We start from the raw sequence: 25,147 nt of genomic DNA, 5'->3' as shown, positions 1-25,147 counted from the left end.
CCCCAAAAGCAGTCAGAACCTTCCTCACCCCTCCCCCGGAGCCCCCACACTGTGGGCATAATCTCTCTGCGAGAGGGTGACTGGCCACCATCCCTGCGCTGCTGACACCTGTCCCATTCCCTGGACTCCACATTCCTTGTGCCAGCTCCTCCCCTCCTGAAACTGATCTATGCCCCCTGGAGCATCCCTCCCCCTTTCTGACTTTCAGTCTTGGAGCTCTGTGTTTTGTTTGTTCTAGCTGGGCCATATCGATGGGTGCTCAGAGGACCACACGGTGTCGGGGCAGGAAGGTGTGGGGAGCACATGCTCATCCCCGGAGCTCTTCCCAGCTCTGCCCTTCAGGCCGCTGTTCTCTGCTGTTTCCCAACAGAACAGGTGTGTAAGCTGGGGGTGTACAGATCAGGATGGCTCAGCACGACGTTTTATTCTGTTTGCTATAGTATCTATTTCATGGGGCCACTGTGAGCGGTGCTTAGGGCTTACACCTGGCTCTGTGCTCAGGAGTCACTCCTGGTGGGGCTCAGGGGGCCATGAGGGGTCCTGGAGATCAACCCTGGGCTGGTCATGTGCAAGGCCAATGTCCTACCCCCGTCCTTTCTCTCTGGTTCCTCTCTGGTCCCCTCCGAGCCAGCCCCAGGGCTGCAGCACCAGGCAGGGACGCAGCTTTCACCACCCGCTCTCCTAGTTGGATCCGAGCAGGAAAGAGGATGTAGGCGCCACCTTTCATTTCTTTATTCTCACGGCAAGGTCAGGGATCCAAGTTACAAAGGTCAAATGAAAGGTCAGAGAGGACATCTCCATCAGTCTGGGAAACAGGCTCAGCGGGAGGGTGGACAGGCCACCTGTAATCGGCAGCAGTCATTCCGGAGCCTGTCCCCACCCAGGCACCTTGAAGCCTCTCAGAGCAGCTGGAGGTGGGGGTCAGAGGCTTGGTGGACACCAACCCCCCGGTCCAGGGAGGGGAATGCCAGGACCTGGGGGCAGATGGGGGAGCTTGCGGGAGCACTGGTGGGTTCCTGGTGCCCAGACTACGGCAGGGAAGTAAATTCTTTCCCTGCGCTGCTGCCCCCTGCCCCGGCCACTGAGTGACTGAGGGGGAGGTGTGCTCCCCGCCTGTGTCCATACCACAGGGGAGCAGCCCGGGAGTGGGGGCCGGCGACGGCTTGCGGCAGTGTCTGAGTCTGGTCTCCTCTTGCCTGTCTGCAGCCGGTGGAGATCCTCCAGAGTTTGGGGAAGCTCTGGAGTTTCGGGGAAGTTCAGCAGACGCCTCCAGGAAGCCTTCTCGGATTGCATGATGTCAGCCTGCCCTCCGGGGCAGTGCTCAGCAGAACGCCAGGTGCTGGCTAGCAGGCACATCGTACTTGAGCTTGTGGGCTTCAAAGAGGTCACACAGCTCCTTGATGTAGCGCTCGTGCAGCTCGTCCACCTGCTCCTGCGTGGGGTTCGGGGTCTTTGGCACCTCGATGGGCTTCCCCACTATAAGATACAAGACAGGGGGCTCAGCGCAGGGACCACCGGGGCCGCAGTGGCACTCCCCCGGGGGCCACCACGCAGGAGAGTGCTCCAGCTGCTGGTCCATTCCACTGGAAAGTTCTCAGATATTCTGGGAGCTTCCAGATCCTGCCACAATAGCCCACCTGCAGGTAGGGCAGCGAACCAGGCCACGTGGAGCCTGGACACACACGTCGCAAAGCCTCATCACAGTCCTAGAGCGGAGAGACCAGCTAGGAGGCAGTGAGGTTCAGAGACGTTGTGTGACTGGTTCTAGGTCACACAGCCAGGAAGAATGAGGGCAGCTTCTACACTCCGGAGATGTGCTATGCCTGAGGCCTCAGGGACCTGTAACACTCGATGCCACAGTGAGTGGGCCTGTGTGGTTAGGACATGGTGGGCCCACCGCTGGCAGGCCCCGCATTCTAGGTCCTAACTGGCCTCCCCCTGGTCCTGCCTGCTGAGAAGATCGTTCCTCCACCTTCTAATCTGGAAATGGCTCTGGGGTTGGCAGGACCAGTGATGCCCCAAACCTGGGCTTAGGGGGTGCCTGGGACATGTGAGGTCCTGGGATCCACCCAGGCAGCACAAAAATATATAAATTATGCCAGAAAAATAGTGTATAGGAGACAATGGGAAGGCCAGGATAAGGGGTCACACACATAACTGCCTGACACATGTGTTGCTTGTGCCCACGTGGCCGAGCACATGTGGTGCCCAAGCTCATGTGATGCCCGCATCTCCCCTCTTGAGATGTGTGCTCTCGTGCTTTCATGTCTAGTGCTGGGATGTGTCGGGGCTCTCTCTGCCCTTGGAGATGCCCGCATTCTCCCCTGAGCGCGTTACTCTCCACTCCCTCCCACTTTCTCTCCCTCCTTCCCTTCAAACCCTCCGAATAAAATCTGTTTTACTTCAAAAAAAAAAAAAAAAAGGCGGGGGGGGGGGGGATTGGTGTTCATCAAAACACTCAGCCTGCAACTAAAGGGTGGGACAGGTCAGCAGGTGTCGCTACAGGCTCATCAGAGGACTTCAGCTGGAGTCCAAGGAGAAAGCAACATGGCGCTGAGACCATGTATGGTGCTAGGTCCCCAGACAAAAGCTCATGTCCCTTGTTTGCAGGTTTATAGCACAGATTTACAGCCTAGCGATTGCCACGTCACACGCAATTCTACCAGGCTTTCGGGGGCCCGTCCCTTGCCAACCCCTTCTTCAATCAGGGGCTTCGACCCTCTGCATTAGACTCAAACCCTTCTTTTCTGGCAGGAGAAAAGTCAAATAGGTCCTAAGGAAGGCGCTCACAAAGGGCCTCTCGGAGGCAGATTTCAGGGAACCATAAAGTAAGAAATGTTTGAAGAGACGAGATATGCTCTGGGCTGGAGCGATAGCACAGTGGGCAGGGCACTTGCCTTGTGCACGGCCGAACCAGGTTCGATCCTCGGCATTCATAGGGTACCTCAAGCATGGCTAGGAGTGATTCCTGAGTGCAGGAGTAACCCCTGAGCAACACCAATAACTATATATGTATATGTATAGGCTGGAGCGATAGCACAGTGGTAGGGCGTTTGCCTTGCATGCAGCTGATCCGGGTTCGATTCTTCCGTCCCTCTCAGAGAGCTCGGCAAGCTACCAAGAGTATCCCGCCTGTATGGCAGAGCTTGGCAAGCTACCCATGGCATATTTGATATGCCAAAAACAGTAACAGCAAGTCTCACAATGGAGACGTTACTGGTGCCCATTTAGCAAATTGGTGAACAATGAACAAATTGGTGTAGGACAACAGTGCTACAGTGCTACAGTGTGTATGTATGTATATATCCTCTGAGAGGAGCATCACACTGAGACCCCGAGCTCCACTCTTCTTAGAAAAGACCCTTACTTAGTTCATGCAGAGGCAGCCAGGGAACGATGTGAACTCTGTGTAACCAGTTTCTTTTTTCTTTTTCTTTTCTGGGTCACACCCGGCGATGCACAGGGGTTACTCCTGGCTCTGCACTCAGGAATTACCCCTGGCAGTGCTCAGGGGACCATATGGGATGCTGAGAATCGAACCCGGGTTGGCTGGGTGCAAGGCAAATGCCCTACCCGCTGTGCTATTGCTCCAGCCCTACTAATTCAGTTTCTTGAGAAGCCTGGAGCCCCCCGGGGTCTCCCTCGTCCCCACTCAGGTTGTCATTTCTCTTCCCTTCAGTTTCCTTTTTGCATTGTTTGGTTTGGTTTTGGTTTGGGGTCACACCAGCAGTGCTCAGGGCTTACTTCTGGCTCCAGTGCTCAGGCATCACTCCTGGTGTCACTATGGAGTGCTGGGGATCAAACCCAGGTCAGCCACGTGCAATGTGAGCACCCATCCTGACGGATTATTGCTCCAGCCTTGTCTTCCTCTGTTTTTGTTTTTTTTTTTTTTGCTTTTGGGATCACACCTCATGATGCTCAGGGGTTATTTCTGGCTCTGTACTCAGGAATCACTCCTGGTGGTGCTCGGGGGACCATATGGGAGGCCGGAGATTGAACTTGGGTTGGCTGCGTGCAAGGCAAACACCCTACTCGCTGTACTCTCTCTCTCTGGCCCCTGTCTTCCTGTTTTTTGTTTGTTTTTGTTTGGATTTAGGGCCACACCAGCAATGCTCAGGGATTGCTCCCGACTCTGCACTCAGATTCCTCCTGGTGGTGCTCAGGAGACCACACGGGCTGCTGGGGATTGAACATGGGTTGGCCACGCATAAGCGCCCTACCTGCTGGACTATCTCTCCAGCCCCTAAATATTTTTAAAATCCTATTTGTGTTCAGATTTTTGGTCTTTCGGGAGCCACAGTCAGAGGTCTCAAGACTCACTCCAGGCGTGCTCACCCCTGACACCTGAAGGGGGAGACACCTGGGGTGCTGGGGGCCGAGCCCAGGTCCACAGAGTGCCCGGCAAGCGCCCAGGGCCGTCTCCTAGAAAGTCTGTTTCCCAGGCGGGAATGTGAACTCCTAGAAGCCAGCCTGGCTGCAGCACACAGCCCCGCCCCCGCGCTTACCCACGGTGTTGATGGGCTTGCGGTAGGGAATCAGGCCGAAGCTGTACTGGAAAACGCCGCGGCCGTGGAAGAGCGGGAGGGAGATGCCCATGAGCTGCTGTAGCCGGTTCTGGATCCAGCGCAAGCAGGAGCCCCGCGTGTTCTCCACCTGGTTGTAGAGGTTATTCTCCCCGAAAGAGAAGATGGGCACCAGGGCCGCCCTGGAGGGAGACAGAGCACGAGCTCACGGGAGCCCCGCCCCCGGAGCCCCGCCCCCGGGGGCGGGGTAGGGGGGAGCGCTCTGGGCAGGTGATAGGGACTGGATGGCACAGTCTGGCTCTGAGCCTGGCATCGGGCCACCCGCTCTTAGGGCCACCATTGCACCAGGTCAGGTAGATCAGAACGTTTCCAGCCTCTCCCCAGACACAACCCCCCTGCACATTTTCTAGGAAAATCTCTCTGACTCCATCCCAAAGGCTTCCAGGTAAAAGAATGGTTCCAATTCTTCTCTCCCAGTTCCCATCTGTCTCAGATCTGTGCCAGCTTGGGATAGAACGTCCTTCCCCACCCAGTTCCTTGGACAACCGGGCCCATGTTCTGGAACCTTCTCGTGATGTCAGAGCACAAGATGGTCTATCTGTCCCCAAGATATCACCTCTGTTTAGCGGGGACTGACACTCCCTGTCGGCACAGGCTCGGCATCATGTCTGCCGTCTGCCCACCAACATACACCCCAGCTGAGCCCCCTGCTCTCCCATACCCATGAATCAGTGCCAGCCTGACGAAGCCCTTGCGGTTTTTCAGCAACAGGGTATAGGCCCCAGGCCGGGCATCCAGCGCCTCCTGGGCACCACCCACAATGATGCCGAGGAAGTTGCCGCCTTCTTTCTTGCTCAGAATATGCGCCGCGCTCTCTTTGTCCGACGTGACCAGTCCTGCAGAGAGAAGTGTTCAGGTATGGAAGTGACTGGAAGGAGAGACCCCCCCAGAGTCCCCCACCCAGAATCCAGGGGACTCACCTCCTGCACTCTAGCTAGGGGTCCCCTGGGCAGGGACGAACCATGCTGGGCAGTGATTCCCTGCATCCAGCCTCTTCTCCCACTGTAAGGCTCTTTTTTAAAAATTGTTTTTGGGGTGGGGGGGCTCTACCTGACCGTCCTTGGGACTAACTCCTGGTTCTGCACCCAGAGATCACTCCTGGCGACTTGGGAGCCATTTGGGGTATCAGGCATCGAACTCAGGTTGTACGCATGCAAAGCAAGCGTCCTGCCCACTGTTCTATCGCTCTGGCCCCTGCACGTGCTCCTGAGGTGCCCAGAATGGTCAGCCACTCCGAAAACCCTTCCTCCCTGCCTGGAAGATGGTCCCAAGCTGGAGGTGCTGCCCAGCCCGAGGCTCAGTCCACAGCACCACCAGGAGTGGCACCTGTGCACAAAACCCCCAACAAAACCCCCAACCCCCAAACCTCTTCCTGCCAGCCTTCAGGGCGAGGACGGGGCCACTCACCTCCGATCATGAGGTAGTCCCTAAAGAAGGGGAACCGGAACCAGAGCGTCAGCATCATGAGGTAGGGCCGGAGGCCGGGGAAGATGGAGGAGAAGCCGGTGCTCTCCGTGCACAGGTTGAGGAAGGCCCCGGCCGCCAGGACCCCGTGCGGGTGGAAGCCGGCCACGTAGTTCCGGGAGGGGTCCAGCTCTGCAGTCTTGACCAGCTGCGAGGAGAGTGAGCTGGTGAGTGGCACTGGGTCTTACTGCGTCCCTGGCTCTGCCCTGCAGCCAGTGTGACCGCAGCAAGCCACATGCCCTCCCTGAGCTCCTGCTTCTTTCATTTGCTTTGGGGCCACGCTGGCTCTGCACTCAGGCATCACTCCTGGTGGGGCTCAGGGAGCAATACTGGATGCTGGGACTCGAACCCGGGATGGCTGCCTGCATGGGACTGTTTGTCCTGCCCCAGAACTGGGCCGGCTTTAGGTTCTTTCTATGAAGATAAGGTGTGTAGAGACACCAGTGATATCACCGTCCCTGCCGTGGCGCAGGCTCACTGGTGGATCCGGACAAATTGTATTCTTCTTGGGCTCTTGATCTGTCAAATGGGGACCCCAGGCTCTGTCCCACCCACCTCCCGGGACTGCCAGTCCCTCGGATCTCAGGATGACGCCCTGCAATGAGATGTGAAAGGAGCGCATGTGATGGCGCCTAAGGGCCACACGAGGGCGCCGCTGTGCAGAAGGCGCCTCAGCGCAGGGTCTGCAAACTGAGGCATTAGCCTGGCCCAGAGCATTCTCTGCCCGCTAAGCTGACAGCAGGTCCAGGCCAGGAGGCCAGTACCAGTGCTGCTTAGCCTTGCGCAATGCTGCTCTCCCCAAGCCCTCCCTCACTGGCCACAGTGAGTTCTGCCAGCACAGCTCCTGAAGCCAGGGGCCTCTGGACACCGGATTGGGGGCCGGGTTGGGGTGGGGGTGGGGCGGGAGGGATGGGAGGGATCGTTGGTCATCATGAGGGTCCAGGGGGCAGGGATGGAGTTAACGGTGCAGCGGGGCTGGAGCGATAGCACAGCGGGTAGGGCGTTTGCCTTGCACGCGGCCAACAGGGCTTTGATCCCGGCACCCTATATGGTCCCCTGAGCACCGCCAGGAGAAATTCCTGAGTGCAGAGCCAGGAGTAATTCCTGAGTGTCACCAGGTGTGACCCAAAAAGCACCCCCCCAAAAAAAATGGTGCACTGGGCCAGGCAGAGGAGCGCAGTGGGTGGCCCAGATGGCCAGGTCGGAGGGTCGCCAACAGGGTCCTTCCCTCTGTGGGTCATGGCCGCCAGAGTCCAAAGGTCGTAGGGGTGAGGGTCCTTCCCACTGGGTCTCAGCTTAGCCAGGGTGTTCATGCAACCTGAGCCCGAGGTTTCGGGGGTGACTCCTGAGGATCCTTGTTACTGCCCTAAAGTTTCGGCTGTCTGGGCACGGGGCACTGGGCAGCGGGTCTGAGGCTGGCTGTCCACTGCGGAGTGCACAGTTCCACGCTCCCTTCTCCTTCACCTCAGCTCTGGGAACCCCTGCAGGGTGCCCCTTGCAGACCCTGTACAGGACCCACCCCTCTCCCTCCTGCAGACTGTGGAGAAGGTGGAGATAGAGAGACCAGAGAGGGCCATCGGGCTCGCTGGGAAGGCGTTTCCTCGGGAGCCCACCCGGGGGGCATTTCTCTGCTGTGACCAACGTACCACGTGCACCATCATCTTAACCCTTACAGTCTTGGTGTACAGTTACCGCACCCTACCAACACTGACCTTATGTCACTTCCTGTCCCTGTGGCCTGCCTGCCTTCCTCCCTCCCTTCCTTCCTCCCTCCTTCCCTCCCTTTCCCCTCCCTCCCTCCCTTCCTTCCTTCCTTCCTTCCTTTCTTCCTTCCTTCCTTCCTTCCTTCCTTCCTTCCTTCCTTCCTTCCTTCCTTCCTTCCTTCCTTCCTTTTCTTCCTTCCTTTCTTCCTCTCTCATTTCTTTCTATTTGTTTTGGGTCCACGCCCAGCAGTGCTCCTGGTGGGCTCAAGGAACCATATGTGGTGGTGCCAGGAATAAGTCCTAAGTCCTGTGCCCCTTACCAGCCATGTTTTCTCCTGCACCACCCCATGGCACTTCTTCAGAAACGTATGTGCCCTGCGCTGCAGCCCTGGCACCCACCCACCCGTCAGCTAGTGTCTGACGCTGTGCCACCTCCCTGAAAAGATGGGCAAAGGTTTTGTTGGACCTTTTCACCCAAGGGGCTTAGCTACAGGGTTTCTCTCTCACACACAAGGACAAGATTATTTGCAGAAGCATTATTTTTCAGTGACACCAAAACTCGCCAGGCGTGATCCCTGAGCAGAGGGAGTCAGCCCTGAGCACAGCTGGGTGTGGGCCCAAGGGCTCCCGAAACAAAACATGAGAAACAAATACTCTTGTTGACTGGACAGCTGCCCATCGGCAGGGGGAATGGCGAAGTCATCGCCCCGTGGATCTCTGGGGACGAGGGGACGGCATCCTTTCTGGCCTGAGCCGGGAAGAGGGCCTGGTCGCTTATTAGTGACAAAGCAGGGACAATGTGCAGCGAGTACCACCGCAGAAAGAGCAGCCATATGTGCTGGTGTGGGCCTCGGCACACAGGAAGTGCAGAGATGGATGTGAAGGAAGTAGTACTTTGCTCAATGTACTCTTCAGATTCTGTGCAAAAATGTATCACTCATTTTATTTTGTGTTTTCATGGTCATACTTGGCGGTGCTCAGGGTTACTCCAGGCTATGCTCAAGGAAGGATCAGCTGTGTATGCGTGTCTGTGTGAGCGTGTGTGTGTGTGTGTGTGTGTGTCTGCGTGCATGCATATGTGTGTGTGTGCGTGCATATGTGTGTGTGCGCGTGCGTGCATGTGTGTGTGTGTGTGTGTGTGTGTGTGTAGGGGGGGATCAAATCTGGGTTCCCCACCTGCCAAGCATGTGCCCTACCCTGGGGCTGTCTGCACTATTTTAAATAAGCAAGGCATGAGTAAGTGCATGAAATGAATACAATACAAGGAATGAAGGAAGAAAAGATGGTCCCCTTGGAAAAGATGCCAATGAGGCCTGGAGAGAAAGCTCAGCAGTGTCACAAGTTTTGCATGGGAGGGACTGGGTGTGGTCCCCCAAGCACCGCAACTGCCGACCACAGAGCTGGGAGCAGCCCCAGAGCAGCACTGGGCATGGACCTCGCCCCAGACCTAGTAAATCAATGAAAAGAAGCCTTCGTGCAGAAGGAATTTTCCTGGGAGCAGGTGGCAAGTGCATTCGTTTTTGTTTTGTTTAGCCACACCCAACAGTGCTCGAAGATCACCCCTGGCTCTGAGCCCTGGGGACCCTCCGGGGCGCTGGGGATCACACTGGGAGGCTGCAGGCAGGTGAGCGCCCTCCCTGCTATGCTCTTGCTCCGGCCCGAGGTGTGTCGGTAGTAGCATGTGTGCCTACAGGAGTGTGTCTGAGCACCTCACTCTGGCTCTAAGGTCCCACTGAGGACCCCAGCCATGGGCTCAGCCGAGACCGCCCACGCTCACCTCCTCCCCAACCCCGGAGCCCAGGGGCGCATGCCCCATCGCTGCGCGGGTCTTAGATTAGAGGTTCCCCTCTGAGCCTCTGCCCAGCACGGCCTGGAAGCCGAGATAGGTTCTGGAAAGATGAAGAAAGGAGGGATTGCAAGAAGGAAGACTGCCACCCCTGGGAGGGGAGCTGAGAGGGTCAGTCCCAAAGGCAGCTTCTCTGTCCAGTCTGTCCAGTAGTCCAGGAGCAGGAGAAGGGACCCTGGGGGCACGAGGCTGGGCTTCTGCTAGAGTCCCATGCCGAGCCATGGAGACATAGCTAGACAGGCCACAGGCCAGAGCTGAGGCGCTAGAGGCCAGCTGCCTTGCAAGCCCGCGGCTGCAGATTCCGCCCCAGCACCGTCCAGGCAGCTCTGCTGTCCACGAGCTCCAAGGTACAGCCGGGTGGAACCATGACCCAGCCAGTATGTGGCCCCGAGTCTTACCACAACTTCTCCAGTGGGAAGAGAAAGGGGCAGGAGAAAGGGTCCCAGTGGGACGCAGGAGACCCAGCCAAGGCTCTGCCCTGACTAACCATGTCATACCACGGCTGTGCCTCAGTTTCCCTTTGTTGCCTAGAACGGCGATCATCTTCCTGGAGGAGTTGCTGCTGGATCCAGGTGAGGCAAAAGGGCAGGGAGGGCTGTGAAGAACTGTGTCTCTGAGTGGAGGGGACAGGACAGCGGGGGGCCAGGGGGTGCTCTGGATACCAACCTGCAGGCTCTAAGGCTGGGCCTGTCCCCACGAGGGCCAGGATTGCCTGGCTGTTAGGATGTAGGGTGATACATCTGTTTGTTTGGGGTCACACCTGGCAGTGCTCAGGGCTTACTCCTGGCTCTGTGCTCGGGGATCACTCCTAGCAGGGCTCAGGGCACTGCATGTGGTGTCAAGGATCAAACCCAGGTCAAGAATAGAACCCCACATGTGTTCTGTCCACTGTGCTAGTGCTTTGCTCTCATGATACTATGTTTTTCAAATGCTCTTATTTTTATTTTTATTTATTTTATTATTTATTTATTTGCTTTTTGGGTCACACCCAGTGTTGCTCAGGGGTTACTCCTGGCTCTGCACTCAGGAATTACTCCTGGCCGTGCTTGGGGACCATATGGGATGCCGGGGATTGAACCCAGGTAGGCCGCGTGCAAGGCAAATGCCCTACCCTCTGTGCTATCGCTCCTGCCCCCAGATGCTCTTATTTTTAAATAGATACAATTTATGCATCATGAAAGTCACTCTTGAAGTGAACAACTCTGGGTCGGAGTGATGATACAATGGATCAGGCTCTCGCCTTGCATGGTGCTGACCCGAGTTTGATCCCCAGCATCCCATATGATCCCCGAGCAGTGCCAGGAGTGATTCCTGAGTGCAGAGCCAGGAGTAACCCCTAAGCAGTTTTGGATGTGCACCCCACACAAAATATTGAAAGTGGACAGCCCCGTCGTTTTAATGTCTTTAGAAGTGTTCAACCACCACCATCCAATTCTCAAGTATTTTGACAACCTCCAGATGCATTAGCAGCCCCGACATCATCCATCATTTGTCTCTCTGGATTCTGGCTCGAGACGGCTCATCCATTAGCTGCCACAGCGGCTCACAGGGCAGCCAGCCTCCTGGGTCTCCCCTGGGTCTGCTCAGAAGCATACTGGGCTGGTGGAACACACTGGGCTCACCGTTTTTCAGTAGGTGGCCACGTCAGCATTTCCACCCTTCGGTCGTTGCAAACAACACGGCTGAGGTGTGGGAACCCCTGGGGACCTCCAAAAGAGGGCCGTGTCTGCCCCACCTCCCAGTCCCACCGCTCACCTCTGGTAACCCAAATGCACCCACTGTCCCTGCTGCTCAGTTTGGGCACCATGATCCCCCTGTGCCCTCCTGTTGGATTTGGGACCCTGGCTCTCTGACAGGTTCCTGCACCTCGCCACCTCCTGACCCAGGTCTGATGGTGAAGAACCATCACGTGGATTTCTGGGCCCCGTTGCTGTCTGCTCCAAGGCTGAGGTCTGAGCTCTGGCTCCCAGCCCCAGGCTGGGCTGGGGTAACCCCTGAGTATGGCCAGGAGAGCCCAACCCCCACCAATTTTTTTTTTTTACTGCAGGCAAATGCTGATTCAGGAGGTCTGAATCCTCATCCTGTCCCAGGGAAGTCAGCAGAGAGCAAAGCTTGCGAGCCACCAGCTCATCTTAGGACTCTCCCTCCACATGGAGGCAATTATGTGTGAGTGTGTGCATGTGTGTGTGCATGCATGTGCACATGTATGTCTGAAGTGTGTGAATGCTGGAACAGGCATCCCTCTCTAGCTCTGCCCATCGGCTCTTGAAGGCAGTCTGGCTAAGAAGGGTTTGGGGGGTGTTGGGGGCACCCGTGATGCTTACGTCTGGTGGCATCTGGGGAATGTGTGCTGCAGTGAAGCCCTGTGCTGTCTCTCCAGTCTTAAGCAGGATTTGTTTGCTTTGTTTTTGAGCCACACTAGGTGGTGCTCAGGGATCACTCCTAATGGTGCTCAGGGGGCCACAGGGGACGCTGGGAACCAAACTCTGGTTGGCCATGGCCGTGTGCAAGGCAAGCACCCTACCCGCTGTCCCATCACTCCGCTGCCCTGAGTAAGCCTTTCTGAGCCTCAGTCCAGCCACTGCAATGGCTGATGCTATGCAAATGTGTAGGCACAAATAGCAATTTCTTTTGTTGTTGTTTTTGTGTGTTTGTTTTTGTTTGGGGGCCACACAAGAAAGTGCTCAGGGCTTACTCCTGGCTCAGTGCTCAGGGGACCATGTGGGATGTGGGGGATCAAGCCTGGGTTGGCCGTGAGCAAGGCAAGCACCTCCCCGCCATGCTAGCACCTCTCTTTGTTAGCACTTTATTGTCAGTACACACTGACTATTCTAATGGAGCCTTTTCTTAGTGGCACAGAGGTCGCTCTCATAGCTGGAGCCACACAGCCTGTGCAAGCCAGAAGAGTAGCCGACAGGGAGAAAAATCCCTCCTTGTAGCTAGAGTGCAGGACCCGACAAGCCACCTCTCCTCAGGTTCTGCCAGCACCGAGACGGCTCTGCTGCCAAGGCTCCAGGTGAAGATGAAGGAACTGAGGCACGTGGCCAAACAGCTGGGGAGTGGCAGAGAGCAGATTGGAACCCAGGGGGCCTGGCTTGGTGTGTGACCAGTGGAGTACCAGTCTCTAAAGGGTGGAAGGGTGCACTTCTGTTTTGTTTTTTGATGTCTGGACCATACCCAGTGGTGCTCTGGGGCTACTCCTGGCTCTGTGCTCGGTGGACCAAGTGGTGCTGGGGACTGAACGCTGGCTGCCCACGTGCACGATAAGCACCTGAATCCCTCCACCGTGTCCAGTCCTAGGGGTGCAGTTTAAGGAGGGACTCAGTGCAGCTGACCCAGAGGCTGGTGTCTGGAGAATCAGGTTGCGAAGAGCGGGGAGAGGCAGATGAGGTGGCAGGGAGCAGAGTGACCCCGTGGGGGCCTGAGGAGAAGGGATACTAGTCGGATGGGAATCCTGCCGTGTCTGGTTCTTTCTCAGAATTATTCTGGCTGTGGTGTGGCGGCAGGAGTGACAGAGCCCAGAGGGTAAGGACGATGACTGCGCCATCGGCAGTGGGGAGGACTTTGGGGACAGACTTGGCTGGACCTGCGTGCCGCCCCCTGCAGGGCACAGATGGTATTGCTGCAGACCCCGCTGGCTCCTAGGAGTTGAGAACAGGGGCCCGCCCCCACACAGCAGAGAATCACCAGCCCCGTGTCCATTATGGCTTGGCCAGAGAGATGCTCAATGGGCTGGAGCACTGAGGCTCACAGGAGGGACCCCGCCCCAGCGCAGAGCCAGGAATTGCCCCTGAATGGAACCCAAAGACAAACCCCAGAGTGTCCGTGGTGATGAGAGGCAGCTGGTCTCTGCAGACACCTGACTGGGCGGGGCACAGCTGAGAGGTGGAAACGCAGGGGGACCCCAATTGCTGCAGGGCAGTGGACAACTGTGCTATGGGCCAACGCTCTGAACCCGTGGCAGAAGTAGACTCCTGGTAGGTCAGAAAAAAATAGTCCAGTGGGTAGGGTGCTTGCCTTGCATGCAGCTGAGCCAGGTTTGATCTCTGGCATCCCATACGGTCGCCCAGCACCATCAGGAGGAATTCCTGAGTGCACAGCAGGATGAATGCTCCTGAGCATCGCTGGGCGTGCCTCCAAAACAACCAAAACCAAACCCAAACAATGGTTTCCTTCAAAAAAGGAAGTAGACTCCTAGGAGGACCTCAGGGACAAGCCCCAGGCCCCTGCGAGGAGGCAGGGAGCACTGTGAGAGGCCCTTCCTGTGCTGGCCGGAAGCTGGGGTGCTAGGAGGAGCAGGGCAGGGCCTGTCCTTCCGGGCTCTTCCCAGAGGGGAAGATCAGGAGGTGCCCCTGACCCCAGCAAGATCTTCCCACCAAGACACAGCCCTGGTCTCCACGCTGCACCCCCTCTGCTCCCCCAGCAGAGCTTCAACGGGGATGGAGGGGAGACTGCCCCTCCCATGAGAAATATCACCATCCTGCAAAACCATCCTGCAAAGATTTTGGAAGCTTCATGCTCAAGTTTGAAAGCTCCAAGAGGGCCGGGAGTTGGGGTGCACTTGGCATGCCAGAGTGGCACCTAGCCCCTCCCTCATCCTAAGCTCCACGAGTGTGACCCCAAGCCCTAAAATAATTTGCTTCTTGCCTGAAAATTCCAGCACTGAGCAAGTTCATAAAATCCCACCTGCACCTACGATGGGGCTTGTGAATATGGGGGAGCCAGAAGAGAGCGCAGTGCCCAGCTCCTGCCCACTCCAAGATCTATGTGGAGCCGGCAAGGGTGTGGCAGCCCTGGCCAGTCCCTGGGAGGCTAGCGGGGAAACTGCTCTGGTCAAAGTGGTGACAGGGTGGCAAAAAGAGGTGACATGGGGACAAAGTCCATGTCACTGAGCCCTCTGCTGACCTTGTGCAGTACTGCCTGCTCTCTAAGAGACCTGGGGAGCATTTCTGCAAATCCGGTCCAGTGTGCACGGGCTATAGATAGTGCTGAGGGGAAACTCCCGCAGAGCTCCCTGTCAGGAGAGGAGCCAGAAGCGCAGAGGGTGGTGTATGGACAGAGCTGCCTCTGCAGCATTTTCCTGGAGACCTCCACTGGCAACAATGTATAAAGAGGGCCAGGCTGGGTGGCACAGGGGGAAAGGCCTTGCACACAGCAGCCTCACGCCACACACGGCCCCCGGGAGTGACCCCTGAGAGTGATCCCTGAGCACAGAGACAGGAATGGGCCTTCAGCACTGCCGGTGTGGCCGCAGTACCCCAGACGGCCATGGGACTGGAGGGTTAGTACGGCAGGGAGGGCACTTGCCTTGCATGCGGCCAACCCAGGCTCAGCCCCCGGCATCCCGTGTGGTCCCCCGAGCACTGCCAGGAGTGATCCCTGAGTCCAGAGCCAGGAGTAGACCCTGAGCATCACAAGTGTGACCCCAAACAAGCGAAACGAAAGAAGGCGGCCAGGGGATGCCCTGTCCTTCGGAGATCCAGTCTCCTCAGAAGAGAGCCCCCGGGGACCCTGAAGTCGAAAGGCCCAGCTCTTGGACCACCTTCCTTACCCCGGCACCACCCCAGACCTTTCCACGTCACCCCTACGTGTGTCCTCTGTCTTGCCTGTGGCAAGATTCTGGGTCTGTGAGTGGGGGGGGGGTCAGACCCAGCATGGCCAACAAGACCCTCAGCCTGCTGAGGAAGTTACAGGTGGGGATGGGGAGATGGCCTGTGGTGGTGGGGGTGGGGTGGCCAGCTCACTCAGCCTCTGCCCAACCTTTCCGTCTAACTCCCCCCTGCCCCCCCCCCACCTGGAGTCTCCTCATACCTGTACCTGCTTCCTGCCCTCTTGCCCAGCCCGGCCCTGCCCCACCCTTGCCCTTTGTCCAGGCAGCCCTGGAGACTGCAGAGCTCAGGGCTTTGCACTTGTGGCGTGGCATTTGCTGGAACTTGCTGGCCCCAGATTCCCTGGGGAGGGAGGCGGCGCCCAGGCCTCTCTCTGCGCGCACCCGTGACTCAGAAGCTGGAGGGCGGGGAGAGGTGGGGCTTCCCGGCGTCTTCCCCAGGTCCAAGACACCTTCGATGCAGGGGACAATGTTAGTCCCTAGGGCTGAGAGACAGCACAGCGGGCAGGGTGCTTGCTTCAATCCCGGGCACCCCAGAGCCCACCAGAAGTGATCCCTGAGCAGAGAGCCAGGGCTGAGCCCTGAGCACTGTGGGGAGGGCCCCAAACCTGAGTGAAGAAGCTCCCAGTTTCCTGGGAACCTGCCTGAAGCCTCAGCACAGCTAGGGCGTGCAGCTTCGTCTCTTTCCTCACGAGACGCCGCCTGTGTCCCGGCCCACTCGGGACTCGCCTGCTCCCTTCTCAGCTCCCTTCAATCCCAATTCCAGAGGCAGCCCCGGCCTCTCTGCCGACTGCCTCCCCTTCCCTGCCTCTCTGGAGAGTGACCGGTCCTGCCCAGCGTCTTAGGGCATCGCCAGCCTAGGGCTCAGTCAAGGGGACGCAGGACTGTCCTGGGGTGGCCGTGAGGGGCCGGCTCTTCGGCAGCCAGGTCTGAGCGTGCTCAGAGAAGGAGTGCACAGGGAAACTGGGGGTCAGGGCGGGTGAGACCCTGCCCAGGGCCACTTGGCCGACCTGAGGCCGGGGCGGGGGAGTGTGAAGGCACTAGGCTGTGGTGCTCCGTCCCCTCTGGCAGTGGGACCCGAGTTTCTCATCTTCAGCCCCAAACCTGGGCTTCCAGGGGCTTTATGCCCACATGATAACCAAGGTGTGCCACAGCGCACGGCCACAGAGCCGCCCTGAAGCCTCCACATCCGTCTCGCCTCCCGTGGCCACGCCTGCCACAGACCAAGGGCTCAGCCAGCGGGATCTGGACTCTTGGGCAGGCCACATGGCGGTGGCAGCTCACTGCTCCGGTCCAGTCTCCTGGCCACTTCCGGCCCCGCCTCCCGGCCACTTCTGGCCCCGCCTCCCGGCCACTTCCGGCCCGGCGTCCTCTCACCGCGCACTTGTCCACCCGCGCAGTCCCGCACTCACGGTGACAGGGAAGTAATCTCTCATGTACTTCCAGATGGTGCCACGCCGCAGGAAGTCAATGCGTCTGCCCCCCTTCCGCGGCGTGTCTCGGTCCAGGTACCACCAGGCAGCATAGAGGACACTGATGAGCCAGTACCTTGTGAACAGGAGGCCGATGAAGACCCCAACGCAGATCTGGGCTGCGGGGGCAAGCAGAGCGTACAACAGTCAGAGGGGCGAAGCTGGGACCACGTCCACCCACCAGCCCAGTATCACAGCAGAGCCTGACCCCAAACCCAGGTAGACCCAATGCCCAGCTCCTAGGACCAGGCAACCTTATTCCCTCCCTCGGCCCCCCCCTTTCGGGAAAGAAATCTGTGTTTGTGGGGTTCAATGGGTGCCTGGTGGGCTATGGATTAGATTCACGGTTCCGACATCCTTCCGTGGGACCTTAGAGAGAAAGAAACTCTCTTTCATTCACCACTTGCCCATCTCTTAGGGAGAGACGAGCCAGATCTCTCATCCAGGCTCTCCCCAGCCCCCGGCTCCTGCCACCCTCGCTCACCCACCTCCCCATGCTCTGCTGTTTGGGGTTTTGTTTGTGTCATGTGTATGTGTTTGGGTCACACTGGAGATGCTCAGGGCTTGCTCCTGCCTCTGTATTCACGGATCATTCCTGGCAGTGCTTGGGGATGGGCATGAGCATGAGACCAGAGATCAAATCTGAGTCGACTGTGTGCATGCCAGGTGCCCTATCCACTGCTCCACCTCTCTGGCCCCCACCTAGTGCTCTGGCCACATTGACTGCTCAAGCGCGGAGCTTTGTCTCTCGATGTCTCCCCTCTGTCTGCCAGGCAGTCCTGCTGCAGGAGGATAGAGGGAATAGTCCAGCCTGGCCCACGGGTCAGGGGTGTGCCAGCGGGACCACCTGGGTCTAGAGAAGCTCCTTCTGACTGTGGTTTCCATCCTGACTGCATCTCAGGGTCAGCTGGTCTGCGCCGTGATCCCTAAGGGGCATCCACAGAGCATCATTCCCGGAGACTCTCCTCCTTCCACCTTCCAGCCCACGTTCTCGTCAGCTCACAGATCACCAGCGTCTGGGGCCCGGGATGAGGTGTGGGTCCAGCAGTTGACCTGGGATTCACTTCCCAGTACTGCCTAAGTTCCCAAGCACTGCACCCAACCCGTAAACCGGAAGAAGTCCCTGAATCCTGCTGGATAACACTCAAGAACCAAGCATCCCCAAATGCCAGTTTCCAGCTGTCTATTTCATTTGCCACCAGGGTAGTCAGGGCCTGCCTCGCTTCCTGGAGGAGGGGGCTTTGTGCGGGGCAGAGGATGTTCCGTCTCACAGCCTCGCGCCTCTCAGCACCGGCCAGGAGGTTGCTCTTGCTTACGTGGTCGGCGTGGTAAGACACTCAAGACGTGTGTTTACCATCATCCCTGCTTATTCCGTGGGCACAGAGCGCACAGAGCCACGTGGGTGTCCACATGGGGCAGCACCTGCTCACACTGCCCTCCCCCTGCCTTTGTCCTCCACCCCTCAATAACCTCTGCCCCGCCCCTGCCATCCATGCTTCAAGCTTGTCTCTCTGAACGGGACATTCTAGGAACTGCACATAACCAGGAACCATAAAGCATTTGTCGTCACTGGCTTATTTCCCTGAAAAAAAAAAATGTCCTAAGTGTTCCCCCATGTTAGAGAAGGTGCCAGAACCTCCTTCCTTTCTGGGGTTGAATAATATCCTATTGTACAGGGTTGGAGCAATAGTTCAGTGGGTTGTCTTGCATCTAGCAGCCCATCTGTCTCCTGAGCACTGCCAGGAGTGACTCCTGAGTGCAGAGCCAGGAGTAACCCCTGGGCATTACTGGTGTGGCTTCCAAATGAAAACAAACAAACAATAACTCCTCTTGTTCAGTCTATTCCACTGGGGGTTGGTTGGTTTGTGCCCAGGGATGGACTGCCTCAGGCCTGCCACGCCTGAGCTGTGCCCCGCCCTGCTTACCCCACTCTTCCTCACCATTGTCCATCCTGAATCGCTCAACTGTGGACTGTCACACTTTACCTCAAAGTCCTCAGAGGGGCCTCAGGGAAGACTTAGAGGGCCGAGCACAGGCCTTGCACACAGGAGCCTGGGTTTGGGCCCTGGCACAGAGCAGGGAATAGCCAGCGAGCACTGCCGGGTGCAGCCCCCAGCAAGGCAAGGCTCCCGAGTGTGGAAAACTGGGGCGGCCTTTCACACGAACCCCAGGGTCTGGCATCCCTTGGAAAACCAGAGAACCAGCCAGTTCCGGTTGCGGCACAACTGGGTCAGGTTTCCGCATACACAGAGGACAGCTGAGTGGTGGTCAGTGCACACACAGCATTAGGGGGCCTGTGTGGGGTCCGAGGAGGCCACCATTCTCCCCGGGCGGGTCCACAGGGCTTCTGGGGGGGGGCGAGGAGGGGAAGCCCAAGTGCCTTCTCAGGTCTCAGCATGAAGCCCCGTGGTAAAGTCGCGCCTACCTGGCCTGCCAAACCCTCAGCAGCCTCCTTCCGGGCCGGGCTGTCCAGCCGCACTGGCCCTGGTCTCCCCTCTGACTTACACTCTGTTTGGGGGCCACACTCGGTGATGCTCAGGGGGTTTTCCTGGCTCTGCACTCAGGAATCTCTCCGGTGGTGTTCAGGGACCATATGAGATACCAGGGATTGTACCCGGGTCAGTGCCCTGCCCGCTGTGCTATTGCTCCGGCCCCTCTGTTTTACGTATATTTTTTAAATCTGGTTTTAATGAAAAATAATTGAAAGGCATCTCTGTATATCTTAACTTTTCTAAACCCAAACCTGGAGCTGTGGGGAGGCAGGGACAGGATTAGGAGGCACTTGACAGAGCAAAGGCATTTGGCAGGGCAAAGGGAGGGGCAAGACCCTGACAGAGAAAGCAGCAAGACTGTGTAAAATGCATTCAGTTACTTTCACATTAAAATATTAACGTGGGATCTGAAGCGACGGTACAGCAGGGAGGGCATTTGCCTTGCCTGCAGCTGACCTGGGTTCCATCTCCAGCACCCCATATGGTCCCCCTAGCACTTACGACGTGGTCCCTGAGTGCAGAGCAGGAGTGACGTAACCCATAAGCATTGCCAGTGAGGCCCCCCCAAAAAACAAACAAAATTAAAGCGACATTAATTTTTTTTCATGAGGGGCTGGACCAGCAGTACAGCAGGTAGGGCATTTGCCTTGCACATGGCCAACCCGGGTTCAATCCCCGGCATCCCCTACGGTCTCCCAAGCACTTCCAGGAGTAATTCCTGAGTACAGAGCCAAGAGTAACCCCTGAGCATCACCAGCTGTGACCCCAGAAACCAGAGAACTTGTAGAGCAGGTCGAGCACTTGCCTTGCATGCAGCCAACCCCAGTTTGAACACTGGCACCACACGGGTTCCCTAGCAGGAGCAGTCCCTGAGCACAAAGCCAGGAGTCAGCCCTGAGCACTGCTGGGTGTGGCCCAGGCCCAATTTTTTTTTTTTTTTGCTTTTTGGGTCACACCTGGCAATACACAGGGGTTACTCCTGGCGATACACAGGGGTTACTCCTGGCTCTACACTCAGGAACCACTCCTGGCAGTGCTCAGGGGACCATATGGGATGCTGGAAATTGAACCCGGGTCGGCCGCGTGCAAGGCAAATGCCCTACCCACTGTGCTATAACTCCAGCCCCACCAGGCCCAATTTTTTCCACAAGTTTCACTTTTCTGAGTAAAGCCCCACTTATTAGTATACTATCACTGCAATAGAAGTTCTTGTTTCACTTAAAAGAGATGTTTAATGTAAAAATGTAAATAAACCGGGCTGCAGAGATGGTACAGCAGGCCGAGTGCTGGTCTCCCTGGACGCATGCTGGGGTTGATCTCTGGCCCCAGATATGGTCCCCTGAGGACCACCAGGAGTGATCTCTGAGCACAGAGTCAGGAGTAATCCCTGAGCACAGCCAGGTGTGGCTCTCAAACAATCAAACAAACAAAACAAGCAAAAATATATTTAAAGAAACCCATGAAGTCTACCCCGTATGGGGCAAAACCAAGAGTCAGTGTTGGTGGCGCCTGCTTTAAGGGAACCATGTGCAGGGGCCCGAGAGAGTGTGACTGTTGGGATGCTTGGGAACTCAGTCCCGCAAGACACGTGGTCCCCTGAGCCCCACCAAGAGGCAGGAGTAAGCCCTGAGCACAGCCAGAGACAGGGAGGGGGGGGGAGAGGAAGAGAAAGATGGGAGGAGAGAAGAGAGAGAAAGACAGAGAGGGAGAGAGAGAAAGATGGGGGAGAGAGAGGAAGAGAAAGACAGGGGATAGAAGAGAGAGAGAGGGAGGGAGAAGGGGCGAGAAGGAGGCAGGCAGGCAGGATGGAGGCAGGCAGGCAGGAAGGGGCGCATCAAAGCGCCTGTGGCCGTGGCAGCCGGAGGGTGAGCAATTTCCTCCGTGTGCCACTGTGGTTCTGTGGTTCAACCGTGCGCAGGCAGCATGGCTGGGTGTGGCAGTGAGGGACACTGTGGGTGGGTGTGGCAGTCAGGGCAGGAGAGAGCCGAGGACACGAGCACTTGCCAGAGAGCCTCCTCCGCTCCGGTTTCCTCACCCACCCAGCGTGTGCCAGGAGCAGGGGAGCCCCACTTTCCTCTCCTTTCCCCTCTCCAGCCCGAGGGGAGCCCAGTGCTCCCCCAGAAGCCCCCCCCCATTCCCTCCCGAGGCACTGAGGTGCGGGCTTCGGACAGGTGCCAGGATGCAGCTTTCTGCCTCTGGAAGGTCACGCTTCGGCCCGAGCCCCCCCCATGCACCCTGTGAGCAGCTGCTGGGCCAACTCAGGCTGCTCCCCTGTGCCCTGAGCCCCCCACTGCCCCAGGCCCTGAGCCCCGCCAGTCTACACCGGTCGCTCTCTCTGTCCTTGTTCTTTGCTCCCCTCTGCTCCTGTCCCCTAATGGTGCTGGTGTGTGCGGTGGTGCTGGGGGCCAACTCGAAGCCTCTGGCCTGCAAGACAGCTGCTCTGGGGGGCTCCCTTCCCTGGACCTGCTTTTCTTTTTTGTTTGTTTTGTTTTATTTTGGGGGCCACAGCCAGTGGTGTTCAGGGCTTACTCCTGGCTCTGCACTCAGGAATTACTCCTGGCGGGCTCAGGGGACCCTATGGGATGCCTGTGTGCATCCCAGGTCAGCTGTGTGCGAGGAAACACCTTACCCACTGTACTATCGCTCTGGCCCCTGGGCCTGTTCTTTCAGGGGGGCACACCCAGTGCTACCTGAACTACTCCTAGCTCAGTGCTCAGGGACCACGCGGTGTTGGGAACTAAACCTGTGCCTCCTGCGTGCAAAGCCTGTGCTCAGACTGTTGAGCTCTTTTCCTCTGACCCTGCCCCTACTATTCTGTTTTGTTTGTGCCCAGTAGTCACTCCTGGCTCTGCACTCAGGGATCACTTCTAGCAGTGCTCAGGGGATCATATGGGATGCCAGGGATCCAACCTGGGCCGACCACATGCAAGGTAAGTGCCCTACCTCCTAACTATTGCTCCAGCCTGCCAGTAAATATCTTGGACTTCTGGTTCTCAGCAGCCTCCCCCTAGTCCTTTGCTCAGGGCACCTGTGTCCTATCTGTGCTGCACTGCGTTGCACAGCCGGGGCCCCAGGGGGCTGGAGGCAGCGTGACCAGCCAGTCACACATTTGCTGAAACTCTGAGAGTAGAGCAGGTGTCTGCCGCCCGGGGCCCCGGCCCGTGGCCTACATGGCTCTGGGCCACAGCGCCCTTTGTCCAGGAGCCAGCAGAGGTGTGGCCCGCCAACACAGACCCTCACCTCACTCTCCCCACACACGGGCTGCCCGTTTCCTCCCGTCCCTGCTCCCCTACTTGGGCAGCTGGGAGAGCCCCAGTAAGGGGGAAGCCAGGGCGTACGAACACTTGGAGAGTTGGAGGGAGAAGACAAATGGGTTTGGGTTTGAGGGTCACTTCCAGCAGGGCTCAGGGGTTGCTCCCAGCTCAGTGCTCAGAGGTTGCTCCTGGCGGTGGTGTGCTAGGACAGCGGGCCCTGGGGATCATGCCAGGCAGGCTCTCGGACAGGCTGAAGGCCCCAGAGGCGCTGGAGATGGAACCCAGGACAGGCTTGCTTGACCGGGGGCTGGGGAACCTTGGAAAGCTGTGGGTTCTGCAGGAGACCGTGATGGCTGAGCAAGTCACACAGAGTCTATTTTCAGCCCCGGGGATATCTGCAGGGGTGAGTACCGGCCCTGGGGGTAGGGGGTGTGGCATTCCTATTCAGCTGAGCCCCCACACTGGGAGGAGGAACCTGTCTAAGCAGACCTGACCTCGAATACCTCAGAAGTGGCTCCTCTGGGCTGGGACTGGGGCAGGGGGGGAGGGGGGAGGGAGCGGGGCAGGGCACCATCCTGTGCTCCCTTCAGAGGGTTGGGCACATCCCTGCAGAAAGGTGGAAAGGTCTCACCCTTCCTCCGTCCTGCAGAATTTGGAGCTTCCTTCTTCCTTCCCCCCCACCCCCAGGAAGACACGCCCACCCGACAGAGGTCAGGCAAGGCTTCCCCAATGGTCCATAGAGGTTTCTGAGGCCACTCACTCCCTGCCCCTACTCTAGCTGCACCCCTCCCTCCCGCCCTTCCTCTTCTCTCACTTTGGACAGGAAGGAAGAAAGGAGGAAGGAGGGAGGAAGGAAGGAAGGAAGGAAGGAAGGAAGGAAGGAAGGAAGGAAGGAAGGAAGGAAGGAAGGAAGGAAGGAAGGAAGGAAGGAGGAGAAAGAGGGACAGAGGGAGGGAGGGAGGGAGGGAGGGAGGAAAGCAGAAAGGAAGAAGGGAGGGAGTCGATGAGGCAGGTGAGGAGCCCAGTGCTGTCCCCCACCCCAGGCAGGGCCTCCATCCCAGTGTCAATGGGGAGCCCACAGTCCCAAAGGCCAAGGAAGCTGCCCCGCGCCCCAGCTCCCTCCCCTGCACCCCACACACCAGGCTTCTCTCTGCTCAGGGGCTCTGGGAGCCACCAAGCCCTCTCCACATCACAGGTGCCCCCAGCCCTTGCTTGCCCCCTGCCCCCTACACCCCAGCTGGCAGCCTGGCCCTGCCCGGCTACTCACCCATGGCCAGGAAGGTGAAGACCCATTGCAGCACCGCGAAGGTCTGCAGCCTGCGCTTCCAGGGCACAGAGTAGGGCGCGAACTCCACCATGCTGGCAGCTGCTCTGCTCACCCCGACACCACTGGCCTTTTGTTGTTGTGCAAGCCCTGAGAGAGGGCGGAGGGTGCCCTGCCCAGGCCTCTGCCCCCGCCCGCTTCCAAGGAGGAGAAACCTTTGCCTCCGCCTGCCTGGGTCTGGGCAGCTGAGCAGGAAGAGGGGAGCCGCAGGCCCAGCCTTCCTTATCTGCAGCCTCCAGCAGACAGGCGGAGCTCCAAGTCCACTGCAACCCGCTCCCGCCCGCCCCCTGACCCCGTCCGCTCTCCCTCACTGACCCAGGGTCCCATTCACTCTGCCCCCTGGCTGACCCGCTCTCCCTGGCTCACCCGGGGCCCCACTCTCTTCTCACCCCAAGACCTGCCCCGATGCCACCCTTGTGCCAAGTCCTTCCTACCACAAATTTGCTCTCATAGCTCCCAGCTAAAATCTTTTTTAGGGATTTATCTTTATTTTGGGGCCACACCAGGTGGTACTCAGGCATGCCTCCTGGGGGGATTGGGGGACCCAGGGGGGTGCTGGGGATTGAACCCAGGTCAGATGTGTGCAAGGCAAGCACCCTCCCCGCTGTAAGATCTCTCCAGCCCATCCTACTAAAATTCTCTTAGCTGCCTCCACCCCATTTCTTCCATTTCTTGCCTCTTTTCTCTGATCCAAAGCCTTCTTTGGGGTGGTGACCCAGGCCAGGTGGTTTAGGGGGATGGATTCAGGGAGCCGTGCACACGTAGCCCTCGTAGCCCTCGGGGACTCTCAGAACTGCTGTCCTGTCACCCCCCCACTGCCCTCTGCACTCTGTACCACCACCCACCCCACCCCCACCCTCTGTCCCCCCCACCCCACCCCGCATGCCCTCTGTCCCCTCCCCCTGCCCTCTGCTGCACTCCCAAGGCACCACTGTCTCCCAGGACAGTCCCCGACCAATTCATGGATGGCCTTCATAGTCCTGGCCAGCAGCTGTTTGTTTTGGGCCACTGGGGGTGGCACACCTATCGGTGCTGGGGAGCAGTGGTGTCAGGGTCAAACCCAGGACCTGGCACGCACAGGGCGGGGGGCACCTCTCGGACCCGCACGCCCTGCCTTGACCTATCAGCGGTCTTAGACACACGACCCCACCCTTCGGAGGACGCGCGCTCCTACCCCTGCTGAGGTGCCCCTGTGCCCCCAGACTCAGGTTGGGGCTTCTGTGCCCACAGCCCTTGGGCCTGCTTTGCGTCCCCCCAACTCCCTCCCTCAGGGAATTTACCCAGGCTCTGGGTCTTGTGTCTGTGGAGACCACAAACCGCAAGTCCAAGATGGATTTATTTCCTCTCTGCTGCCCGGACCTCACCAGCTCAGCCCAGGTCACTCCATTTACCTGGTCAAAC

The 25,147-nt window shown here is 58.2% G+C and overlaps 1 protein-coding gene across 1 annotated transcript; it reads right to left on the bottom strand.

The window, feature by feature from the left end:
* Positions 1 to 1,321: 1,321 nt before the first annotated feature.
* Positions 1,322 to 23,780, bottom strand: MOGAT2 (monoacylglycerol O-acyltransferase 2). The gene is made up of 6 exons (XM_004610829.2): positions 23,690 to 23,780; positions 16,617 to 16,795; positions 5,991 to 6,195; positions 5,245 to 5,419; positions 4,506 to 4,705; positions 1,322 to 1,476 (listed from the first exon to the last, which is right to left on the bottom strand). The coding sequence occupies exons 1-6, from the start codon at positions 23,778 to 23,780 to the stop codon at positions 1,322 to 1,324; spliced, it is 1,005 nt and encodes a 334-aa protein (XP_004610886.1).
* Positions 23,781 to 25,147: the final 1,367 nt, after the last annotated feature.

This window comes from Sorex araneus, chromosome X (genome assembly GCF_027595985.1).
Source record: "Sorex araneus isolate mSorAra2 chromosome X, mSorAra2.pri, whole genome shotgun sequence".
NCBI lineage: Eukaryota > Metazoa > Chordata > Mammalia > Eulipotyphla > Soricidae > Sorex > Sorex araneus.
The sequence above is the reverse complement of the archived record's forward strand: the minus strand, read 5'-3'. Positions and strand labels throughout refer to the sequence as shown.